Below are 18932 nucleotides of genomic sequence, written 5' to 3'. Positions count from 1 at the left end.
TTGACTGACCAGTTGAATGTGTGCTAGTCATGGATGTGACACTAAAAACAACAGCATAGTTTAATTCAGCAGGACATCACCCAAAATTATAAAACATGTTTGTCAAGTTTACATACATATTATGGCAGTCTTGAGTTTTCAATGACCCCTATAACACTGAATTTTCTATAATGGAATCATGAATCTTTGTCAGATTTATTATAGATCTGGAAAAATGACCAAATCTGCCGGGTCAAAAGTCTACATGCAGCAACATGAATAACCCATTTTGGTGATGTACAAAGTTGTGTTAGTCAAATTTTCTTAGTGGCATGGCCTCTTAACTTCTTGAAAGTTACTACAATTGACTACAGCTGGTGACTCCTCTGAGCCAATTTAAATAAAATCTATTTGATAGAGTCATTAGAGTCAGCCACAAACACTATAATCAAGAATTCTGAGGAGCTCACAAGAGATCTGAAAAAGCAAATCGTTGACTTTAAAAAGTCAAAAAAAATCACTTGGAGCCATTTTACAGCAACTACAGATCCAAAATCAACTGTGGAAACCCCTGTTTAGAAGTATGAAGTGCAAAATAAAGCTGTGTCATGATCAAGATCATGGTCAAGAGTCAATCTAGAATTACTAAAAAGCAGGTCTGCAATGACTTAGAAGCTGCTGAAATACAGGATTCAGTGTCCAGCCTTGTGTTTTACATCCCCATGGACTGGCTACCAAAAGCACCTAGATGGGATGAAAATCATCAAGGGACATTTAATCAAATATTAGTATTGTAGAATGCATATTTTTTTCATATTTTCTGAAGACCTGTAATAAGCGTATGAAAAGAAGAACAAATGCATGATTGCCTTTTTGTGATGAAGACGCACAGGTTTCAGTGATTCCATCATAGAAAATGAAGACTAATAGGAGCCACTGGAAACTGAAGACTGCCATGACATGTAAGTGTATGCTAATTTGTGTTCACAACTGTACATCAGGCAGCTGCTGATGACACAAAAGCATTAAATGAGTAGCAATGGACTGCTGAAAATGGTCCCAAACAACTAAGCAATATATTTGAGATCTTTTTAAAAATATATCACTTCCGCAATTTCTGTAACTCATTTGATTGAGATATTGCAGATGTTTTGTCCACCCAAGTATATCAGTGAAGGTAGACTCCACTAACAATGCATTACAATCTAAATTCTTCAGTATGATTGCAAAACATAATTCTACCCCAAAGCTGAACATTATGGCCTTGATAAAGGTAGGATTTACTGCAGAACTAGAATTGATTGCAATGTTGCCAGTCAGGTGTACTTCATTACGTGACAATTGAGTGCAAAAACAAGTCATTTCAAATGGGACTAATAATCTATATTTTTTGCAATTATCCCAACCAATAAAAACTCCATCAAAACATACCGTCCAGCTGTGTTTCCAGGGAAGCAATGTGTTGGCAGTGGCGCTCACTGTCCTGCAGCGCTGAGCCGAGTTTATTCTGTAGCTCCACGGATTTCTGCTGGTGAGCTGAAGCGTCTAGCTGCAGCTGAGACACCCGTGATGCCGATAAAGCCAGGTCCTCCGTCAGACGAACCTGATAGAGATACGTAGAGACAGCAGGAGGGTGAAAGGAGGAGATGCACTGGTGGCTATCCACAGCAAAGTAAAAAGCTTAGGTCAGACAGAGACAGTGAAACAATATAGTGACAAGCCTGGATGACTGGCCACGTCATGCTAGTGGTGTGAGCAACATGTCTCTGTGGGAGAAAACTGGTGAGTGTTGACTGATGGAAAAGGAGGCAGAAGGGAGAAAAGACGAAAAAAGTTAGTTAAAATGCCAATGAAGGATGATGCAGAGAGGATGATCCAGTGGCAGCAGTCAGACTGGGATCAAATAGTTGTTCTGTACAAACTAGACTGTCAGTCGCGCCTGCATTCACAGTGAAATTGAAATCATTTGCGAAGTCTGACAGAATGTACCGGTACTTCCAGGAAATGACCAGTGAACTGCTTGGTGGAACTGGTGATTTACTGTCTCAAGGATTTATTTGTAGTGTGTTAATGAATGGATATCACTACAGAATAATTTCGGGTAGAAAGAGGAGGTTTTTCTTCCTGAGCTGAAACTGTCAGTGATAAAGTTCATTTTTCCCTCTGTAATTTTCCTGCTTATTTTGCAGATACTAGTTGACCCAGCCTGGTTGCAGCACACAGAGAAAACAGGCTCACCTGGCCAGAGCCTAGGTCCACAGGCAGTGCATGCTGAGAAGGGAGAGCAGTAAATACAAGATTTTCCTCAGAGTTGCAAGCAATGCAAATAACCAGGCAGATAGCAATTGTCAAAGACTGGAATTAGCAGACAGCAAATCATTAATTAAACGCCATAACAATCTCCACTGACTGTGAGGCATATTGTACTACAGTGTATCCTGGTGAAAATGTGAAATTTAGATTGTGTATAATAGAAGAAATGATGCATGTAACCTTTACCAAATAATCTAATACTAAACAAAGTGTATCACTGTTTAGTTATTGTCCAGTGAAAACCATGTAACTCCAAAACATCACAATGGCATCCTTTTACTCTAAACTTTATAATGTGCAAGCCTACAGATTTTATTTTATTTTTGTATTTTCTCTGCTGTATTGTAATATATTGTAATAAGGTCTACATTCCTTCATGACATCTGAAAAAAGGTTGAATGAATACAATGGTTCATCATGAGATTGAATCATAGTGAAAACAGAACCTGTTATTAAAACATGTTTGTGTCTGTATCACCACTGCCACTATCAATCAAAGGCACAACTGCCAAAAAAAACTGCAGGACCTTTTCTTACATACTTTCCCCCATTTATTTACAATTTTATACATGCAATGCAAAAAGGAGGTCAAATAATGAATAGATTCTTTAACAAAAGAAAATGATGCTGGAAAAAGGAAGGCTTTCTGAAGGTTACAGTCAGGGATGGCTAAATTATCACTAGATATCACTGTGTTCATTCTAAAGTCTGAGTCAATAAAAAATACTGATAAATCCATGAAATCCTAACTTCATTTAGCTCTGATGCAAACTACCAGTACAAGAGTACATTAATGTTGTCACAATATGATTACAATCAATTTACAGCCTCATTTGTTTCCATTTTCACCATTAAAAACCAACACTCACCTTCTCCTGTTCAGCCTGCAGTAGTCTGGCCTGGTTCTGGTCACTGGATGACTTGAGGGAGTCATTCCTCTGTTCCAGCAGCTGGTGACTCTGCTCTATGTACCTGGAAAATGACAGCACCAACACATAGCGTCCACATTCAGACTGAAAACTGACTTTCTTTCAACTACATGAGTCTCTATGGTTAATATCACAATTAAATTAGAGTGTGAAGGAGATATGGACAACCTAAACATTTTCAATTCTTTTCAAACTACACATCTGGGAAAAGTTTTAGGCAACATTTTTAGACTGTTGACGCACAGATACACACGGTTAGTAGAGCTACGTGCACTTTTGCTCAGCCTTGGCAATCGGTAGTTACAGGTATTTAGCTTAGTTACGATCTTCAGTCTCAGGTTAGCTGCCCTTGTGTTAAGGTTTATTACTCCATCAAGGAACGCGGTGGAGTTATGTAACAATCGGTGTTGGTTTGTCTGTTTGTCTGTCTGTTAGCAACGTTATTCAAAAACAGACTAACAGATTTAGATTAAATTTTCAAGGAACACTTATCCGTCGGAAACAATACAGGGAACAACTGATTAAATTGTGGGGATGTTTCTGAGTCCCGTCAATTCCCGTCGCCTGCTACAAATTTAGGTCACATGATTCGGTATCCGTACATAATGTAGACATGCATAACACATGCCTGTGTTCAGTGCAAGGTCATTTGGTTGTGGGTACACCTATATTAAATACATTAATAAACATATGCTGCATTTCTGACAATACCGCATGAGGGAATGAACAGCCTTGGAGGAGTACTGCGCTCTCTGAGTGCTTTTCTAGTTAGCCATGCGGTCGTTGGGGCTTGGAATCCAATCTCGGAGTGATGATCTCCACCCTGCATCTTTGTTGCACCTTGTCAATCTCTAGTTGTGCCAGCAGTGTGCAGTTATGGGCACTAAAGCACTCAGGTAGAAGTTGTTGTTTAGATCGCTTAGATGTTGGGTTTCAGGGTATCCACAAGTCCCACACTGTCTGCATATATCTCATATCACTGATGATGCTCATATTTTAGCATTCCAACAGTTCCATATTCTCAGCTTTAGTCCATAAACGTCTGGTTCCAGTAGCCCACTTTTTACCAGGTTGCCCTGGTTACCCCAGCACCTGATGTGGATTTTGCCAACTCAAGAAACATCTGAGCAAATATGGTTCTTATATTTTTTCTATCGCTGATATCTCACAGCTTCAAGAACTTTGCCTAAGGGCTCACACTGGATGAACAACGCTGAGATGGAGAACATACACAATGCACTTTATATAACTAATCTTTGAGGAGGAGGTGGTGCACCATTTAAGTGTTTGCATGCAGAAGGGCCCACAGTTTGATAACATCAGGGGCAAGGTGTTGAACCACTGCTATGCTCAACTGGGTGGGATTTCCTTTTCCCTCTTTCAACGTTCAGTGTGGTCTAATGTGGAAAACATCAGTCGTAGTCCCGCTTACAAAGTCCCTCCTCCATTTTCCCCTCATGACTGCAGGCCCATTTCCCTGTCCACATTGGTCTGATCACAAAAAGGCCTAAAGACCTTTCTTTATAACAAAGCTTTTAATTAAACGTGCCCCTGAATGTTTCAATTTTTTATTGTTATTTTATCTGATTGTTTTGTTTTTATTACATGATTGTTTTGTTTTTATCCGCCTTATATCTTAAATGTAGCACTTTGAGCTGGTGCAGCTACTTCCTTCCAGTCGGAGGTATAGATATCTAAATATCAAACCCAAACACTAATTTATTCCCGAGGTAATATCTCGGTTAAAACATAGTAGCCATGGGAGTTTGAGGTAATATATGGAGTAGGATATGTGGAATATGCATAAATTGTGAATTAGCACACACACCTCCCTGGTGGTTTTGTATTATAATTAAGAATCAAAACAGCAAAAGTGGCCAAAATGTTAAGTTTTCCCCCAAGTTGTGTCTCCTTGGTGTTTCTGTACTCACCTCTGGTTCTGGTTGATGAGATCCCCAATTTTATGGTTTTGCTCCTCAATGCGAGCGCTTTTCTCAAAGACTTCTTTTTTCAAACATTCATTTTCCTTAAAAACAAAATAAGAGTTTTCAGAGCAGTTCCTGATGATATGCAATATCCATGCTTTGAAAAGAACTAAGGAAAAAATTATAAAGCGGCCACCAGGCAGCGCATCCCTCAGCTGTGTACCTGGACAATTCTTTGGATATTGTGCATTATCATGGAGGTTTCCATCGACATACTAGGCACACCCATGGAAAGACTTCCCTGCCTTTGAAGGTCATCGATCTGTTAACGTAAAGAACGACAAGAATGAGATGCAATCATTTTCTGCTGAAGTTGCTTAAGGAACATAGTCTTTTACAAAGGGTTTGTACCTTTGAGGCCAGTTGATCCACTTTATCTGCTACTTTTCCAACTGACAGCCGGATCTCTGTGTTGTGCTGTCGGGCCTCAGTCATCAAAAAGGAAGTCACATCCCCGGTGCCTGGAAAAAACAAATCAGTCACAACAAGAGTGTATAATTTCTAATCATTCCACAACTTAAATCAACCAGTGTAATTTAATTACTAACTGATTGAGGATACACTATGAAAAGGTAAATTGGACCTAGATGTTCAAAGTAACTCAGTATCAAAGTGTACGGTTACTAACAAAGTCCAGAACATTTGTTACTGCACTCAACACTCCATATAAATACTTTAAGATTTGATCTTAATGGCTTCTCTGTAGTTGAACTTAACAGTCTTACCCATGTAGGGGACAGTTTGTGCAGGATAGACCTGGCCCACAGGCTGCAGCTGAGATGGAGTCGCAGAAGTCTGTGTGTAGGAGTAAGGCTATGAAACAACATAATGAACGGATATAAAGCCGTATTACCAGGTTCACCTTTATTCCATGTACTTATTGATAATGAGCTATTACAAAAGGTGGTGAAACCGTACCTGGAAGGCGTGGCTGCTACCTGGCAGACCAGGCTGTGTACCAACAGTGGTCATAACTGGAAGTAAGGCAGACATCGGAGCATTGTGGGGATGAGGATGTACTGAAGGATAAACAATACCAGTTAAGAGATAATTCTGAATTGCAGGAAGTATGACTGAATGAGCAGAGTGGGGTGGGTTACCATATGCAGAAGCTGGAGCAGCAGAAGTGATCTGCACTGGAGATGAAGCTGCAGCCTGATCTTTTGCTCTGCTGCCACTGGTGTCCTGGAGATAAACGCACAGCAGCATAACTCAGTAAGAACGACAGAAATCAGTTTAAAAGGGGCATTCAAACAGTTCTGTAATGCATTTTCATGTGAAAAAGACAATTTCAAAAGAAGATTGATCAGACACAGGTGAAGCAGAGGTCCTGACTTAGGCCACAAAAGTGAGGGTCAACCTCCAGAAACACTGCAATTCAAAAGAATATTTTCCCCTTATCATTGCCCGTTGACTGAAAAAGCACATCTTTCGAAATCCAGAGGTTAGACCTTGGGCTGAAATCATTTCCCCTCATCAATTATTGAGTTGATGTATTTATCATGTCAAAAAATTGTTTATGTCCCAGAAGCTTTTTGGGTAACATCTGGCAACACTAAATCATGGAGTACAAAAGTTCTGGAATATGCTCCTGTACTGAATTCAGATGTAAAGATATATATATCTACACATGTAGACATAAAGATACTGGAGCAAAATGCAGCATTCTAATGAAACAAACATCAACTTATGTTTTATTTTCCATTATGTTTTTCTTTCTCATCTGTATTCATCAGCAGGAACTCAATGACGTTATATAAGACTTGACCAAAGCTTCATGGCCAAACATGTCTGCAGGTTTGTTTCATATTAAATTCAAGGAAATCCAATGAAACCTTATCACATCCTAACACACACTACTCTTTAAATTTAAATCTCTACCCCCTTATTACTTATGACATTGTGACAGTTTTCTAATTTTTCTATTGTTTTTAAAGAACGTTCTTATGTTATAATTAAGGTCCGAGCACCGAATGGTGCTATGTGCCATAGCGCCCCCTGCAGCATTTTTAATAAACAGCCCCCGCAGCAGGTTTCACCTACGCTGACAGAATTTGGTATGCATATGTACGACATCAGGGGGAATAAAAAAGCTTCTTGGACTTATACCCTAAACCCAACAGGAAGTTCACCACTTTGAATTAAGTGTCGGGTTTTTGGTGCTTTTGGTCATTTTCAGTGATTTATTCCTGACAAGAGGTAACTCTAAAATACCTCAAATTTGGACAGTATATAGACCAGGCCTTAATGATGACAACTTGTCAAAATCATCTGCATAAGTCAAAGGGCGTGACCATGGCGGCCCCCTGGACTTTGATGCTTGGCCATGAAAGAGGAAGTGTTGTGTAAATCCCCTCTACATGCTGCAATCTGCCTCAAACTTTACATGATTGATCACAGTCCTGCACTGATCACATCCATATGCCAATAACCACTCACAGTGATAGCAGCACCTGCTGGTAAAAGAAAGGACAGGTTTTACACTTTGATGTACTACTGTCCGTTGGTTGCCCATATTCACGTTCATTGTTTTTTCATTCTCTTTACACTGGCTCCCAGTTATTTCTGCCTCTTCATATTGGCTCCCAGTGTGTTTCAATTTTGACAAACTGCTTTCTGGTATGTTTTATCCTCTTTCTCTTGGCTAGCAGTATTTTTCAGTCTATTTTAACTGACCCCCACTATGTTTTTCTCTTGTTATATCGGCTCCCAGTATGGTTCAGTCTCTTTACACTGGTTTCAATATATTTTTTCCTCTTTTTGAAACACCGATTTGAGCTTTAGCAGTTTTCTAAAACTTGTCATTTTGCCTCCTTGTAACACACTGAAATTTAGAAAAATTCTCGCATGTTCGCACGTACCATTTCCACAAACTATGTAATTTAATATAATCCTTGAAATTAGTCAGCTACATCAACACTTTCATTTTCGTATCACACACTGGAAAACGTCACACCTCCCCCAACGTGTGCCATGTTCTGACGTGCGTGAGTGTGCGAGGACCCATTCAACGCTGCTTTAATGTCTTATTGTTATCACACAGGCTTGACGAACAGTCTACTTGCATTTCATACCCATACTACAAGTGCATGTGGCAAATAAAACACATGAATCTTAAACTTAATATGACATGACATTAGCATGGAAGGACGATGGGCTTAACCTTGACCACATCTACACTACCATTCAAAAGTTAGGGGTCACCCAGACAATTTCATGTTTTCCATGAAAACTCACACTTTTATTCATGCACTAACATAATTACACAAGGGTTTTCTAATCATCAATGAGCCTTTCAACACCATTAACTAACACAATGTAGCATTAGAACACAGGAGTGATGGTTGCTGGAAATGTTCCTCTGTACCTCTATGGAGATATTCCATTAAAAATCAGCTGTTTCCAGCTAGAATAGTCATTTACCACATTAACAATGTCTACACTGGATTTATCATTCATTTAATGTTGTCTTCATTGGAAAAAAATGCTTTTCTTTCAAAAATAAGGTAATTTCTAAATTAAACCAAACTTTTGAGCGGTAGTGTACCTACCTAAATGCACTGAGTTGTTGCCCTGTGATTGGCTGATTAGTTATTTGTGTTAACATCAGTTGAACAAGTGCATCTAATGAAGGGGCCCCTGAGTGTATATCTATTAACTGCAAAATTGCAAAACAGAATATTTTAACAATGTTCATGAATTGACAATAAAACACATGTACCCCCTTCTTTTTTTAAAAATGAATTTCAAAAACATATATATTTATATTTAATCAGAGCACAAGATCGGTGCATATAATTTACTTGTATTTTTGTACATCCTAATAAATTAATGATTATTTTTGACATGTATCTATGTACAAAATGGTTAATTAATTTTACAAACACAAAAGAAATTGACTGGTCATTTCAATGATTCTTAAGCTGAAATCTTAATGTTTTGAAAAATGTTTAAGAAAATCTGAGAAAGTGTTATATTATCACACATACTTGCCTTATTTGGACAGACAATTAAATCTTTCTTGTGGATAATGGGTAAATACAGAATATTGTTACAAGATACTAACCTCGAGCTCTGAGTCACTAGACTCGGGATGGCCGGCCACTTCTGTCATAAAAGGCAACATGGGTTGACCCATCTTGGCCATGCGAGAAATTAGTTTAGCTTTGGTGGCGTCTGGATTCTGAAGTTTAAAAAGAGAGAAGATCAGTTTTCATTAACACACCTCCAAAATAAATGAAAACTTTTTTTTAAACAACAGTGCAGGTATTTACAGCCAGCTGTTCACTCAGAGAGTTTGATTTCGCACGAAGTAGTGGTTCCCTGGAAGAGAAAAGAAAAAGTCGATCAAATCAGCTGAAGTGACAAAAGAATTCAACAAAATGTTATTTTCTCAGGTTAAAATCTCACCCAGGTCTGCCTGGACCTGAGGCAGCTGCCTGTACGGGAGGCTCTGGGGTTGCATTTTGTACACTGGGAGCTGTGGATGGAGCAGGAGAGGGAGCCGCAGAGTCTCTGGAGCTGGCACTGGTCCGATCAGAGCCACTGTCCTTGGAAAACTTCACCTAAAAAGCATAAAACAAGCACAATAAGCTTCTCTTTACACCTCACCAACACTACAAACAGCAAGTGTAAAGACATTACATTGGAACAGCTACTTAAACAGAAACATTTTAGCATATCTATGCCATTAGAATGATAAGGTACACTACCGCTCAAAAGTTTGGGGTCACTTAGAAATGTCCTTGTTTTTGAAAGAAAAACAGTTTTTTCAATGAAGATAACATTAAATGAATGATAAATCCAGTCTAGACATTGTTAATGTGGTAAATGACTATTCTAGCTGGAAATGGCTGATTTTTAATGGAATATCTCCATAGAGGTACAGAGGAACATTTCCAGCAACCATCACTCCTGTGTTCTAATGCTACATTGTGTTAGCTAATGGTGTTGAAAGAATAACTGATGATTAGAAAATCTTTGTGCAATGTTAGCACATGAATAAAAGTGGGAGTTTTGAACATTTGAATGGTAGTGTGTATTATAAAAGGTGAAGAGAAATCTGTCCAGTGGGTGTTACCCGTCGAAGCTCTGCTTCAAAGATAAGTGTACTGTCAGATGGGACACGATTCGGGACTCCCTTGGATCCATAAGCTAGATTGGGTGGGATGACAATGAGGCGAGAGCCTTCTTTCTGCATCCCCAACATCCCTTCCTCCCAGCCCTGCTCATACAGACAATGACAGGAAGAAGAATAATGAGATTTCAACATAATATTATGATAAGGACATTAGAATAAGGTGATTTAAAGTTACACTAATCCCCTTCAATACCCATGTTTCCCTGTTAGCAGAGGTTAAGATAGAAAGCTAAGGTAAATAAACTGATTAGACCACTTGTTTGCTTTTGAATCATTGAGATTTTACTTTTATAAAACAAATGATATTGTGAGAGGATGTAACTGTTGGCAAAACTAAATCATGGTGTGCAAATGTTAAGGGAAAAGCTCCTGTACTGAATTTATTCTCCCAAAAGAAAGAACTTCCCATCTCATGTTTTATTTTTCATTTATGCTATTTTTAATTTTTTTTCTATCTGTTGGATTTGAAGAGTTTCAGTCTCTTCATTTCCAATTTCTTTTGTACATTATGAAATCAACTAGAACTTAACAATGGAACATATCAACAGGTTTATGTTATACTAAAGCCAGTCACATGGAACATAATCACAACTTCATATGGCATGAGATGAAAACCTCCAAAGTATATTCATAAACGTGGAACGTTACTGCAGCACTTTAAAGTGATATTAAGGAAGTTAAAACAGCTTCAATAAGTTAAGAAAAAGCTGTAAAAAAAATTATGAATAATGTACAAACAATAGCAATAAAAGAACAAAACAGACCACTGATTTTGAGAACATTCCATTCATTTCATGCATTGAAACAAATTACTGAATTAGAATGTATTCAAAAACAAAATTATGTGTATAACAACATGTTTTGTGGGGACTGAACTCAGTCTGCTATACTGAACTTCTAATATATTAGGACTCACTTTGATCACTTTTCCAGCTCCAATTTTCAGTCTCAGCAGCTTGTCTTTGTTCTGGTTGGAGTCAAACATCTGAAACAACATTTAACATTTAATGAATTGTGTGCCGTCACGTCCAGAAAGTCCACATAACTGGAGACAAAGTGCTGACTTGAGGTAAAATAAGACCTGTCCGATGGTGTGGTTCTGCAGGAGCCAGCCTGTGTACACCACCTCCAGAGAGTCTCCATTCTCCACCCCTTGACCCTCACCAAGACTCAGATCCTGAACCACCACAGTATCTAAAGAGGAAGAACTGTTTGCTTTTGCCAAACATATCTGATGAAAAAAGGAAACGCATCCTCAACAAATTAGTTTACTTATAAAAAGGGTTTGAAGATCAGTCATGATATTCGTAGGTTTTATAACATCAACACAAACTTCCTGTTTGCTTGGTTCCTCACTGTGTACTATAATTACAGTCTTAGTTGTGTCTCCTTCAGTGTTGCTCACCTCTTTGCAGAAGTCCACTGCAGTTTTATCCGATTCAAACATTAGGGACCAGTTCTGCCTCTGGTCATCATAAAAAGAGCAGTAATTGTTTGGTTGTACCTGCAGGAGAGAAGAACATGTGGCCATAAACACCTTGACAAGACAACACTGTGGGGAAATCTGTAGCGTCCTGAACTTTGTTAACTTCCTGTTGCTGTTATATTTATCTACACAGTGACAGACTGTTATTCAAGTGTGTCATGAAAGCATAGTTTGTTAGATTTTCAACTCATACACTACCATTCAAAAGTCTGGGGTCACTTAGAAATGTCCTTATTTTTGAAAGAAAAGCATTTTTTTCAGTGAAGATAACATTAAATGAATGATAAATACAGTCTAAACATTGTTGATGTGGTAAATGATTATTCTAGCTGGAAACTGCTGATTTTTAATGGAATATCTCCATAGGGGTACAGAGGAACATTTCCAGCAACCATCACTCCTGTGTTCTAATGCTACATTGTGTTAGCTAATGGTGTTGAAAGGCTAATTGATGATTAGAAAACCCTTGTGCAGTTATGTTAACACATGAATAAAAGTGTGAGCTTTCGTGGAAAACATGGAATTGTCTGGGTGACCCCAAACTTTTGAACAGTAGTGTATATTTAACCCTTTGTTGTACACTGTAGGTCAGGAGATACCCATTTTCCATTGGATTTGGGTCATTTTTGACCCATTTTGCACATCAAAGGGTTAAAAAACTCAAAGTTGTATGTCACATTTTTCTAACAACTCGCAGCACACATAACACTGAAAAGTTGCAAAGAAATGCAAAGGAAAAGGGATGTATTCGTGTTGTAATATTATTTGCAAATGTGAGCATAGAGCTTTAAACCTGTATCTTGTGTATGTGTGGAATCAAATTTGTGAACATGAGCATGAATCTGTAAATTCACAGACGTATTCAGGTTTTTCCTTCAAATGTATACACAAATGTGAATGTGTACAGAGACTAATAAATGTGTGCACAGGTCTGTTAATATGTCTACGTTCGGTAATATCAATGCAAGGCTGTTGTGCGCATTGTGATCAGTAACAGTGAACACAAGTCGTATTGTATATCGATATATATCGATGTATACTGAGATTAGTAGAAAGCAAACCCTTGTGAACTTGGTGTACTGCCACTATTTGGAAGATTATGTATGATAAAAAAAAAAAGACTATCAGATGTCTCAGTGCACAGTGTGATATTAGAGCATCAGATCATCTGCTTGTGCATCTGCTATGACTGTACTCACGGTGAAAACAAAGCCCACATGAATCTTGGCAGCGGCCACTTGTTTCTGTTGGCTCAAGTACAGAAGCAGCTTGTACTGCAGGAAACAGAAGAGTGCGTTTTTCAGAAAAATCAAAAGCCAAACCCATAATCTCAAACAAGTGACCAATTAGCAGATCTCCAACCTCTTTTGTTGTGTGGCTGCCCAGTACAGCTGCTCCCAGTTTCCCCTGCTTCACGTATTGTTCATTAATACTGCATGAGACAAACGGCAGAAAAGCTTTTCACTGCATTCACTATAAGATGATTTGGGGGCTGTGACTTCAAATACAGACTTAATCACGCTTTTAAGCTTTGTAAAGAAAAAGAAAAGGAGGATTGAAGATTTAGAAAATGCTTAAAAATAAGGGAAAATTCAGAGAAGTACTTCAGTAGGGTTCAAAACTCACTATCTGAAGGCTTGGACTGCTGTGGCAAACAACACGGCAGGAGCTCCAGCCTGTGGAACTGGTTTCTGATTGGATGGTGCTGCAAAGAAAAAACAAATATTAAACACATGATGAGTGCAATGTCATGGCCAGATCTGCTGTGACAGATGGCTCCATTCTGGTGGTCTTACCTGGATTGGAGCTTTTTCTGGGCTGTTTGGGAGCTGTGTACTGGAACGACTCGTTTCCCTGACTAGACTCCCTGTCTAGGCCAAACAAAGACGCCAACTTGGCTCTGCAAAAAAAAAAAAAAAAAAAAGATCGTCTAAACATGGGTACACTGGCCATGAAATCAATGATTGACTGTACGGTCAGATGAAGTTTGTTCCACTTTAGACTCAGACAAAAATATCCCTGTTCTGACTGGACAGTCGCTTCTGTTCCCAAGGGGAAAGCTGATCAAGCGTTTCATCTTAATTTGCGGGATTTTTAGGAGTTACCTTTGCTGCCCGCCGCACTTTAACGGCTCCCAACACCATTTTAATCTGTAGAAGATTTAAAAGGTCAAGCAGACAATGAGCAGCATTATAAGAACTCTACCTGCACAAACAGTCGGGTGGCAACAAACTTTATTCTCTTTATCCATCAGTCAGTCTTTTTTGATTAACCTATGAATCATTCAGTCCAACAGACTTCAGAAACGTTTTAGTTTAAAAAAAAAAAAAAAAAAAGGCAATTTGACAGAAAACATCTTCACTTTATCTCCTTTCAACCTAATGTCATCAGGAGGAGATCTGCTCACTGATTATAGCTGCTGGATGTAGCTGCGTGAAAACTGTCCATTCACTGAGGAAGTCAGGAAAAGTTATCTGGCAAACAAGACTGAACTTTAACAGCATTTACTGACTATTTCTGAGCTTTCAGCAACAACACAACTGCACTGCATAGCTACACAACAACTGAGACATCCACTTGCACCTTAAGTCAAGATTTTTGCATTTCAAACTCTAGCCTGACCTTTTATGCACAGATTTTCTTTCATATAAAGTGATATAAGACAAAGAGAAGCAGTAAATCTTGGATATTTGAAGATCCAGAACCAGCAAATATCTAACATTTCAACCTAAAAAAAAAAAACTTATTTAGCAATTGCACTGCTGAAAAAACTAAACATTAGCTCCATTTTACAATATACAAATGCTACAAAATCATTACAACTACTACCTCAGTCACAGCAACAACTGTATTCTTTCTCTGCAACCAACAAGTATTTTATTATCTTCAGATTTCCATTAATCAATAAATTGTGGCACCTTCACATGTTTCATTTATAGTCAAAAATAGTCAGTTATTATCTTGTGCAGTTACAATAAAGGATCAGATTCTCTTATATGGAAGCTACAAACAGCAAGTTTTTACATTTTAACTTAAAAAGGACAATTTTATTTAATTTTTTTAAAATCAAACTAGCTGGAATTTATTTAGGTTTTTTTTTTTTTTTTTTTTTGATCGACTGACTGAATACTCGGCTGATCCTGGCAGCTCTGGCAGCAGCCTCATACTGACCCCTGGAACTCCTTCCACTGGTAATCACTGATATCTCCCAGAATGGACATGTTGAAAACCTCGAGGCCCTCATCTCCAACGGTAAGGAACTGGGATGAGGAGTGGCAGCCTGTTTGCATAAGTGAGCTAAAGTCCTTCTAATGTACATCCCAGTGCTTCTCTCCTGGTCTACCCCTGAACCCCGGTCGCCTCGGTGCCGTCACACCACCATGGCAGATTCAACAGCACGGCAGAAGATAGAGAACGAAGGTGCTCCAGCTTTAGCGCTGGGGTTTCTGTGCTGACAGAGACAGGCGGTGGCAGAAGCCTTCACCTTCTCTAACAAGCAGCATGTGAGAGGAATTAGTCGTCATAGCACTCCTCCCTCCAGAACTGGCTGCTGATCCCAGCAGCTCAAGCTCCTATCGAACATCGGTCAGCAGTGGCAGACGGCACACTGGTCAGTCTGAGAATGTGGCAAAACTGGAGATCAGAGGCATCAAACTCATTCTAGTTCAGGAGCCACATTCAACCCAGGTTGATCTCAAGTGGACCAGACCAGTAAAATCACAGAATAATAACCTAAAAATAACCACAACTCCAAATGTTTCCTTTGTTTTAGTGCAAAAAAGTACTTTCTGAAAATGTTCACAAGAAAAATAATTTCAACAACATTATGCCTCAGTTTATCATTTACACATTACAACTTACAGATCACAGTGTTTCCTCAAAAGTACAAAACATTTAGTCACAGGTATCTGGAACTGCACGATCTAGTATTTTACTTTATGATCAAAGTAACTAAAGTCAGAAAAAAAAACAACAAAATATTACAAAAACGAGACACAAAATGACAAAAAAAATGATAGAAACAACACGAAACAAAGCAAAAAAAGAGACAAAAAATTGGACAAAAAAGTTACAAAGCGACAAAAAAATTGACAAGCAACAAAAAGGAGGCAAAAAAATGACAAAAGTGAGAAACAAAACAGCAAAAAAATAGACAACCAACACAAGCAAGACAAAAAAACACAAAACGATACACAAAACAACGAATAAAGCAAAACACAAAATCACATAAATAAGACCAAAACACAAGCAAGACAAAAAGGAAACACAAAACAACAAAAATGAGAAACAAAGCAACAAAAACATTACACAAATGACAAAAGACAGACAAAAAAACAACAAAAACAAGACAAAATATTACAAAAATGAAACGCAAAATGACAAAAATGAGACAAATCACATGAAACAAAAGACACAAAAATTAGACCCAAAAGTAACAAAGCGACAAAAAAATTGATACAAATGCAACAAAAATGACAAAGGACCAAAACGGAAGAAAAATAGACAACAAACACAAGCGAGACAAAAAGGAAACACAAAACGACAAAAGCATGAGACAAATGACATAAGTCAGACAAAAACAACAACTATTCCAAAAATGAGAGAGAAAGTGACTAAAGAACAGTCTAGTCTTTTACTTTATGATCAAACCAACTGGTCATGGTCTAGAAATGATGTTAAATTTATAGTTTTACTAAAACACAATCTGCAGTTAATGTCTTCTCTGTAATTTCTACACTTTGATGGCCGGATTGGACCCTCTGGAGGGCCGGTTTTGGCCCACGGGCCACATGTTTGTCATCCCTGCTGTGAATGAATGGCTGAATGGTCGGGTATATTAACAGGAAGTGTCGTGAAGGGTCACAGTTCAGTTCCTGCTTTAATAGAAACTACATATTTTATGACAATCTTTGACTGTAAAACTCAGCATTTCGATACTGGAGGTGTGGCGTACCAGACAGCACCTTAACACACTTCTGAAGCCATTAAATGTCTTTTGTTAAATTATAGCAATAAACTAATGTCTGCACAACAGGAACCAGCTAGATAAGTGGATACAAATGTACTGTAAATCAAATTTCATGTAGATTTGCAGCAGACAGATAGTCTGAAGAAACTCCATCCATGAAAACTACAAAGTCAACTAACAAAGTCAGTGAAGAAACGTGATAAGAGATCACATCAGAGCAGTGGAAATGTGATCCAGCCTGGTGTGATTCTCCACAGACTGTCCACTCACTGATCACATTACCTGGAGGAGAACTTTTCATGGTAATAACAATCGAGAAATTCACTTAACCTCTCCCCTTACTCTCTACTTCAGAGGTTTGAGCCCCTATAATATTAATATATTTGGCACTGCAGTAAGGGTGAACTTTAATCAGGGGTCAGTTCTTCATATAAAGGCATCATTTTAGCTGCTTTAGGTTTGTTGGATGAACTATAGACACAATGGAAAAAAGTTAAAACCTTTACTGAAATATGGTGAAAACTGTGAGCCGAACAAAAAGAACACCTTATGAAGAAGTTCCTTCACTTTAGCATATGTTTAAAGGCGTCACATACAAAAAAAAAAAAAAAATGTGGCAATAAATCGCCAGTTTTAGAAGTAATTTGGTCCACAGACGTCAGCAGCTAACCGGAGCTACATGCTCAGAAGCTAGTTAGCTCCCAGGCTAAAGCGCGTTAGCTTGGTGGAAAAACACAAACTCACCCTCCTGTGGGAGACAAGAAGTCCCCGTCTTCGTCGTCTCCACCGAACATCTTTGAAGTCTTGAGCTCTCTCTTATTAAATAAAACAAATGCGCAAACGAGTTAGCCGTTTTACATGCCTGGTGTGTGACTTCCCTTTCCTGTTGTTGGTGGAATCAGCTGACTGTCCACCTGACCCGGCTCAGGCTGCTCCTGCTGCCTCTAGAGGGCGACACAGGCTCAAAGAAGGTTCAGACCTCAGAGCCTCACAATGTTGGATTGGAAACACAAGGTCATCATGAGGCTGGAGTGCTGCTCAGTCATCCAGCATACATGCCAGTGACCTCTGACCTCACTGAGGATGAGGAGGAGAGGAAGCCCTGCTGGAGATTCACTGATGAATGGCAGAATGTATGAACATACACTATTATTATTATTATTATAGGTCACTGCATGTGACTGTGGGGTCTTTAAGCAGCTCCTTCAGCAGCAGACGGAGACATCCACCCTGCAAGAAGGAGCGCTATCACAGGTCCTTCATCCCATCTGCTAGAAGACTTTACAACATCAGCATCACTGATGTTAACATAAACTGGACTATATCACATCCTCATCCCAAATCATAACTTTTGCACAGCAATTCTTGCACTGCTGCATCTTTGCACTTTATTTTCAAGCCATTTTATATTGCTGTTGTCTACAGTGTGTCAATACTGTATTTATTCATTTTCATTTTTCATCCTAGTACATATTATTATTATTATTATTATTATTATTATTATTATTATTATTATTATTATTATTATTATTATTATTATTATTATTATTATTATTATTATTATTATTATTAATAATAATAATAATAATAATAATAATAATAATAATAATAATATTATCATTTGCTGATGTAAATATGGTTGCTGCTGTAACAATGTGAATTTCCACTGGCATGGGGAGAAATAAAGGATGATCTTGTCTTGTCTTATCTGATCTGATCTTAACAGGAAACAGAATAAGAAGAAAATGACGTCTTTTTCCAGAGACCATTGTGATCAAGCCCATCCATCCATGATGTTCAAAATTGTGGCTGCATCCCATGAAATTCATGTTTTCCAGAAGTGCTCACATCTGGAAAACATGCCACCAATACTACCCAGTACCACCAAGCTTAACACAATCTGTTCCAGGAGTGCTGTAGTGGGATCTTGCATTTTGGTCAGTGCAATGATAATAAAGGTGCTTTCTTGGTTTTTTACATGGGTTTCATGTGTATTCCAAAGTGTTCTCCATGAGAACACACATTGGTTTCCCATTTATATGCCATGAAAGTACTCCAAAATCATATTTCCCATTTGATTTTAATATGTCTCCACATATTAAATCTCAAATGTGCAAAAGCACTACACTGG

At 38.3% G+C, this 18932-nt stretch overlaps 1 protein-coding gene across 10 annotated transcripts in view; it reads right to left on the bottom strand.

The window, feature by feature from the left end:
* The window catches only part of fkbp15b (FKBP prolyl isomerase family member 15b), a 29387-nt gene extending 11681 nt beyond the window's left edge, over positions 1-17706 (bottom strand). Inside the window, exons 1-21 of one of the 10 annotated variants that reach the window (XM_035946781.2) lie at positions 17546-17706; positions 13629-13732; positions 13459-13537; positions 13195-13264; positions 13032-13106; positions 11752-11850; positions 11428-11577; positions 11263-11331; positions 10287-10430; positions 9617-9771; positions 9481-9529; positions 9273-9389; positions 6307-6391; positions 6125-6225; positions 5932-6019; positions 5558-5667; positions 5370-5468; positions 5153-5247; positions 3162-3264; positions 2218-2250; positions 1411-1582 (exon numbers count right to left, since the gene is read on the bottom strand). In XM_035946781.2, the coding sequence (XP_035802674.2) occupies positions 1411-1582; positions 2218-2250; positions 3162-3264; positions 5153-5247; positions 5370-5468; positions 5558-5667; positions 5932-6019; positions 6125-6225; positions 6307-6391; positions 9273-9389; positions 9481-9529; positions 9617-9771; positions 10287-10430; positions 11263-11331; positions 11428-11577; positions 11752-11850; positions 13032-13106; positions 13195-13264; positions 13459-13537; positions 13629-13732; positions 17546-17595 (2047 nt within the window). In that variant the 5' untranslated portion in view covers positions 17596-17706. Of the gene's footprint in view, positions 1-1410; positions 1583-2217; positions 2251-3161; positions 3265-5152; positions 5248-5369; positions 5469-5557; positions 5668-5931; positions 6020-6124; positions 6226-6306; positions 6392-9272; positions 9390-9480; positions 9530-9616; positions 9772-10286; positions 10431-11262; positions 11332-11427; positions 11578-11751; positions 11851-13031; positions 13107-13194; positions 13265-13458; positions 13538-13628; positions 13733-15003; positions 15278-17545 lie in introns of those variants that run through there. The other 9 variants (XM_035946783.2, XM_035946782.2, XM_055011690.1 and 6 more) reach the window with 9 other exon arrangements.
* Positions 17707-18932: the final 1226 nt, after the last annotated feature.

This window comes from Amphiprion ocellaris, chromosome 6, assembly GCF_022539595.1.
Source record: "Amphiprion ocellaris isolate individual 3 ecotype Okinawa chromosome 6, ASM2253959v1, whole genome shotgun sequence".
NCBI classification, from domain to species: Eukaryota; Metazoa; Chordata; class Actinopteri; family Pomacentridae; genus Amphiprion; species Amphiprion ocellaris.
The sequence above is the reverse complement of the archived record's forward strand: the minus strand, read 5'-3'. Positions and strand labels throughout refer to the sequence as shown.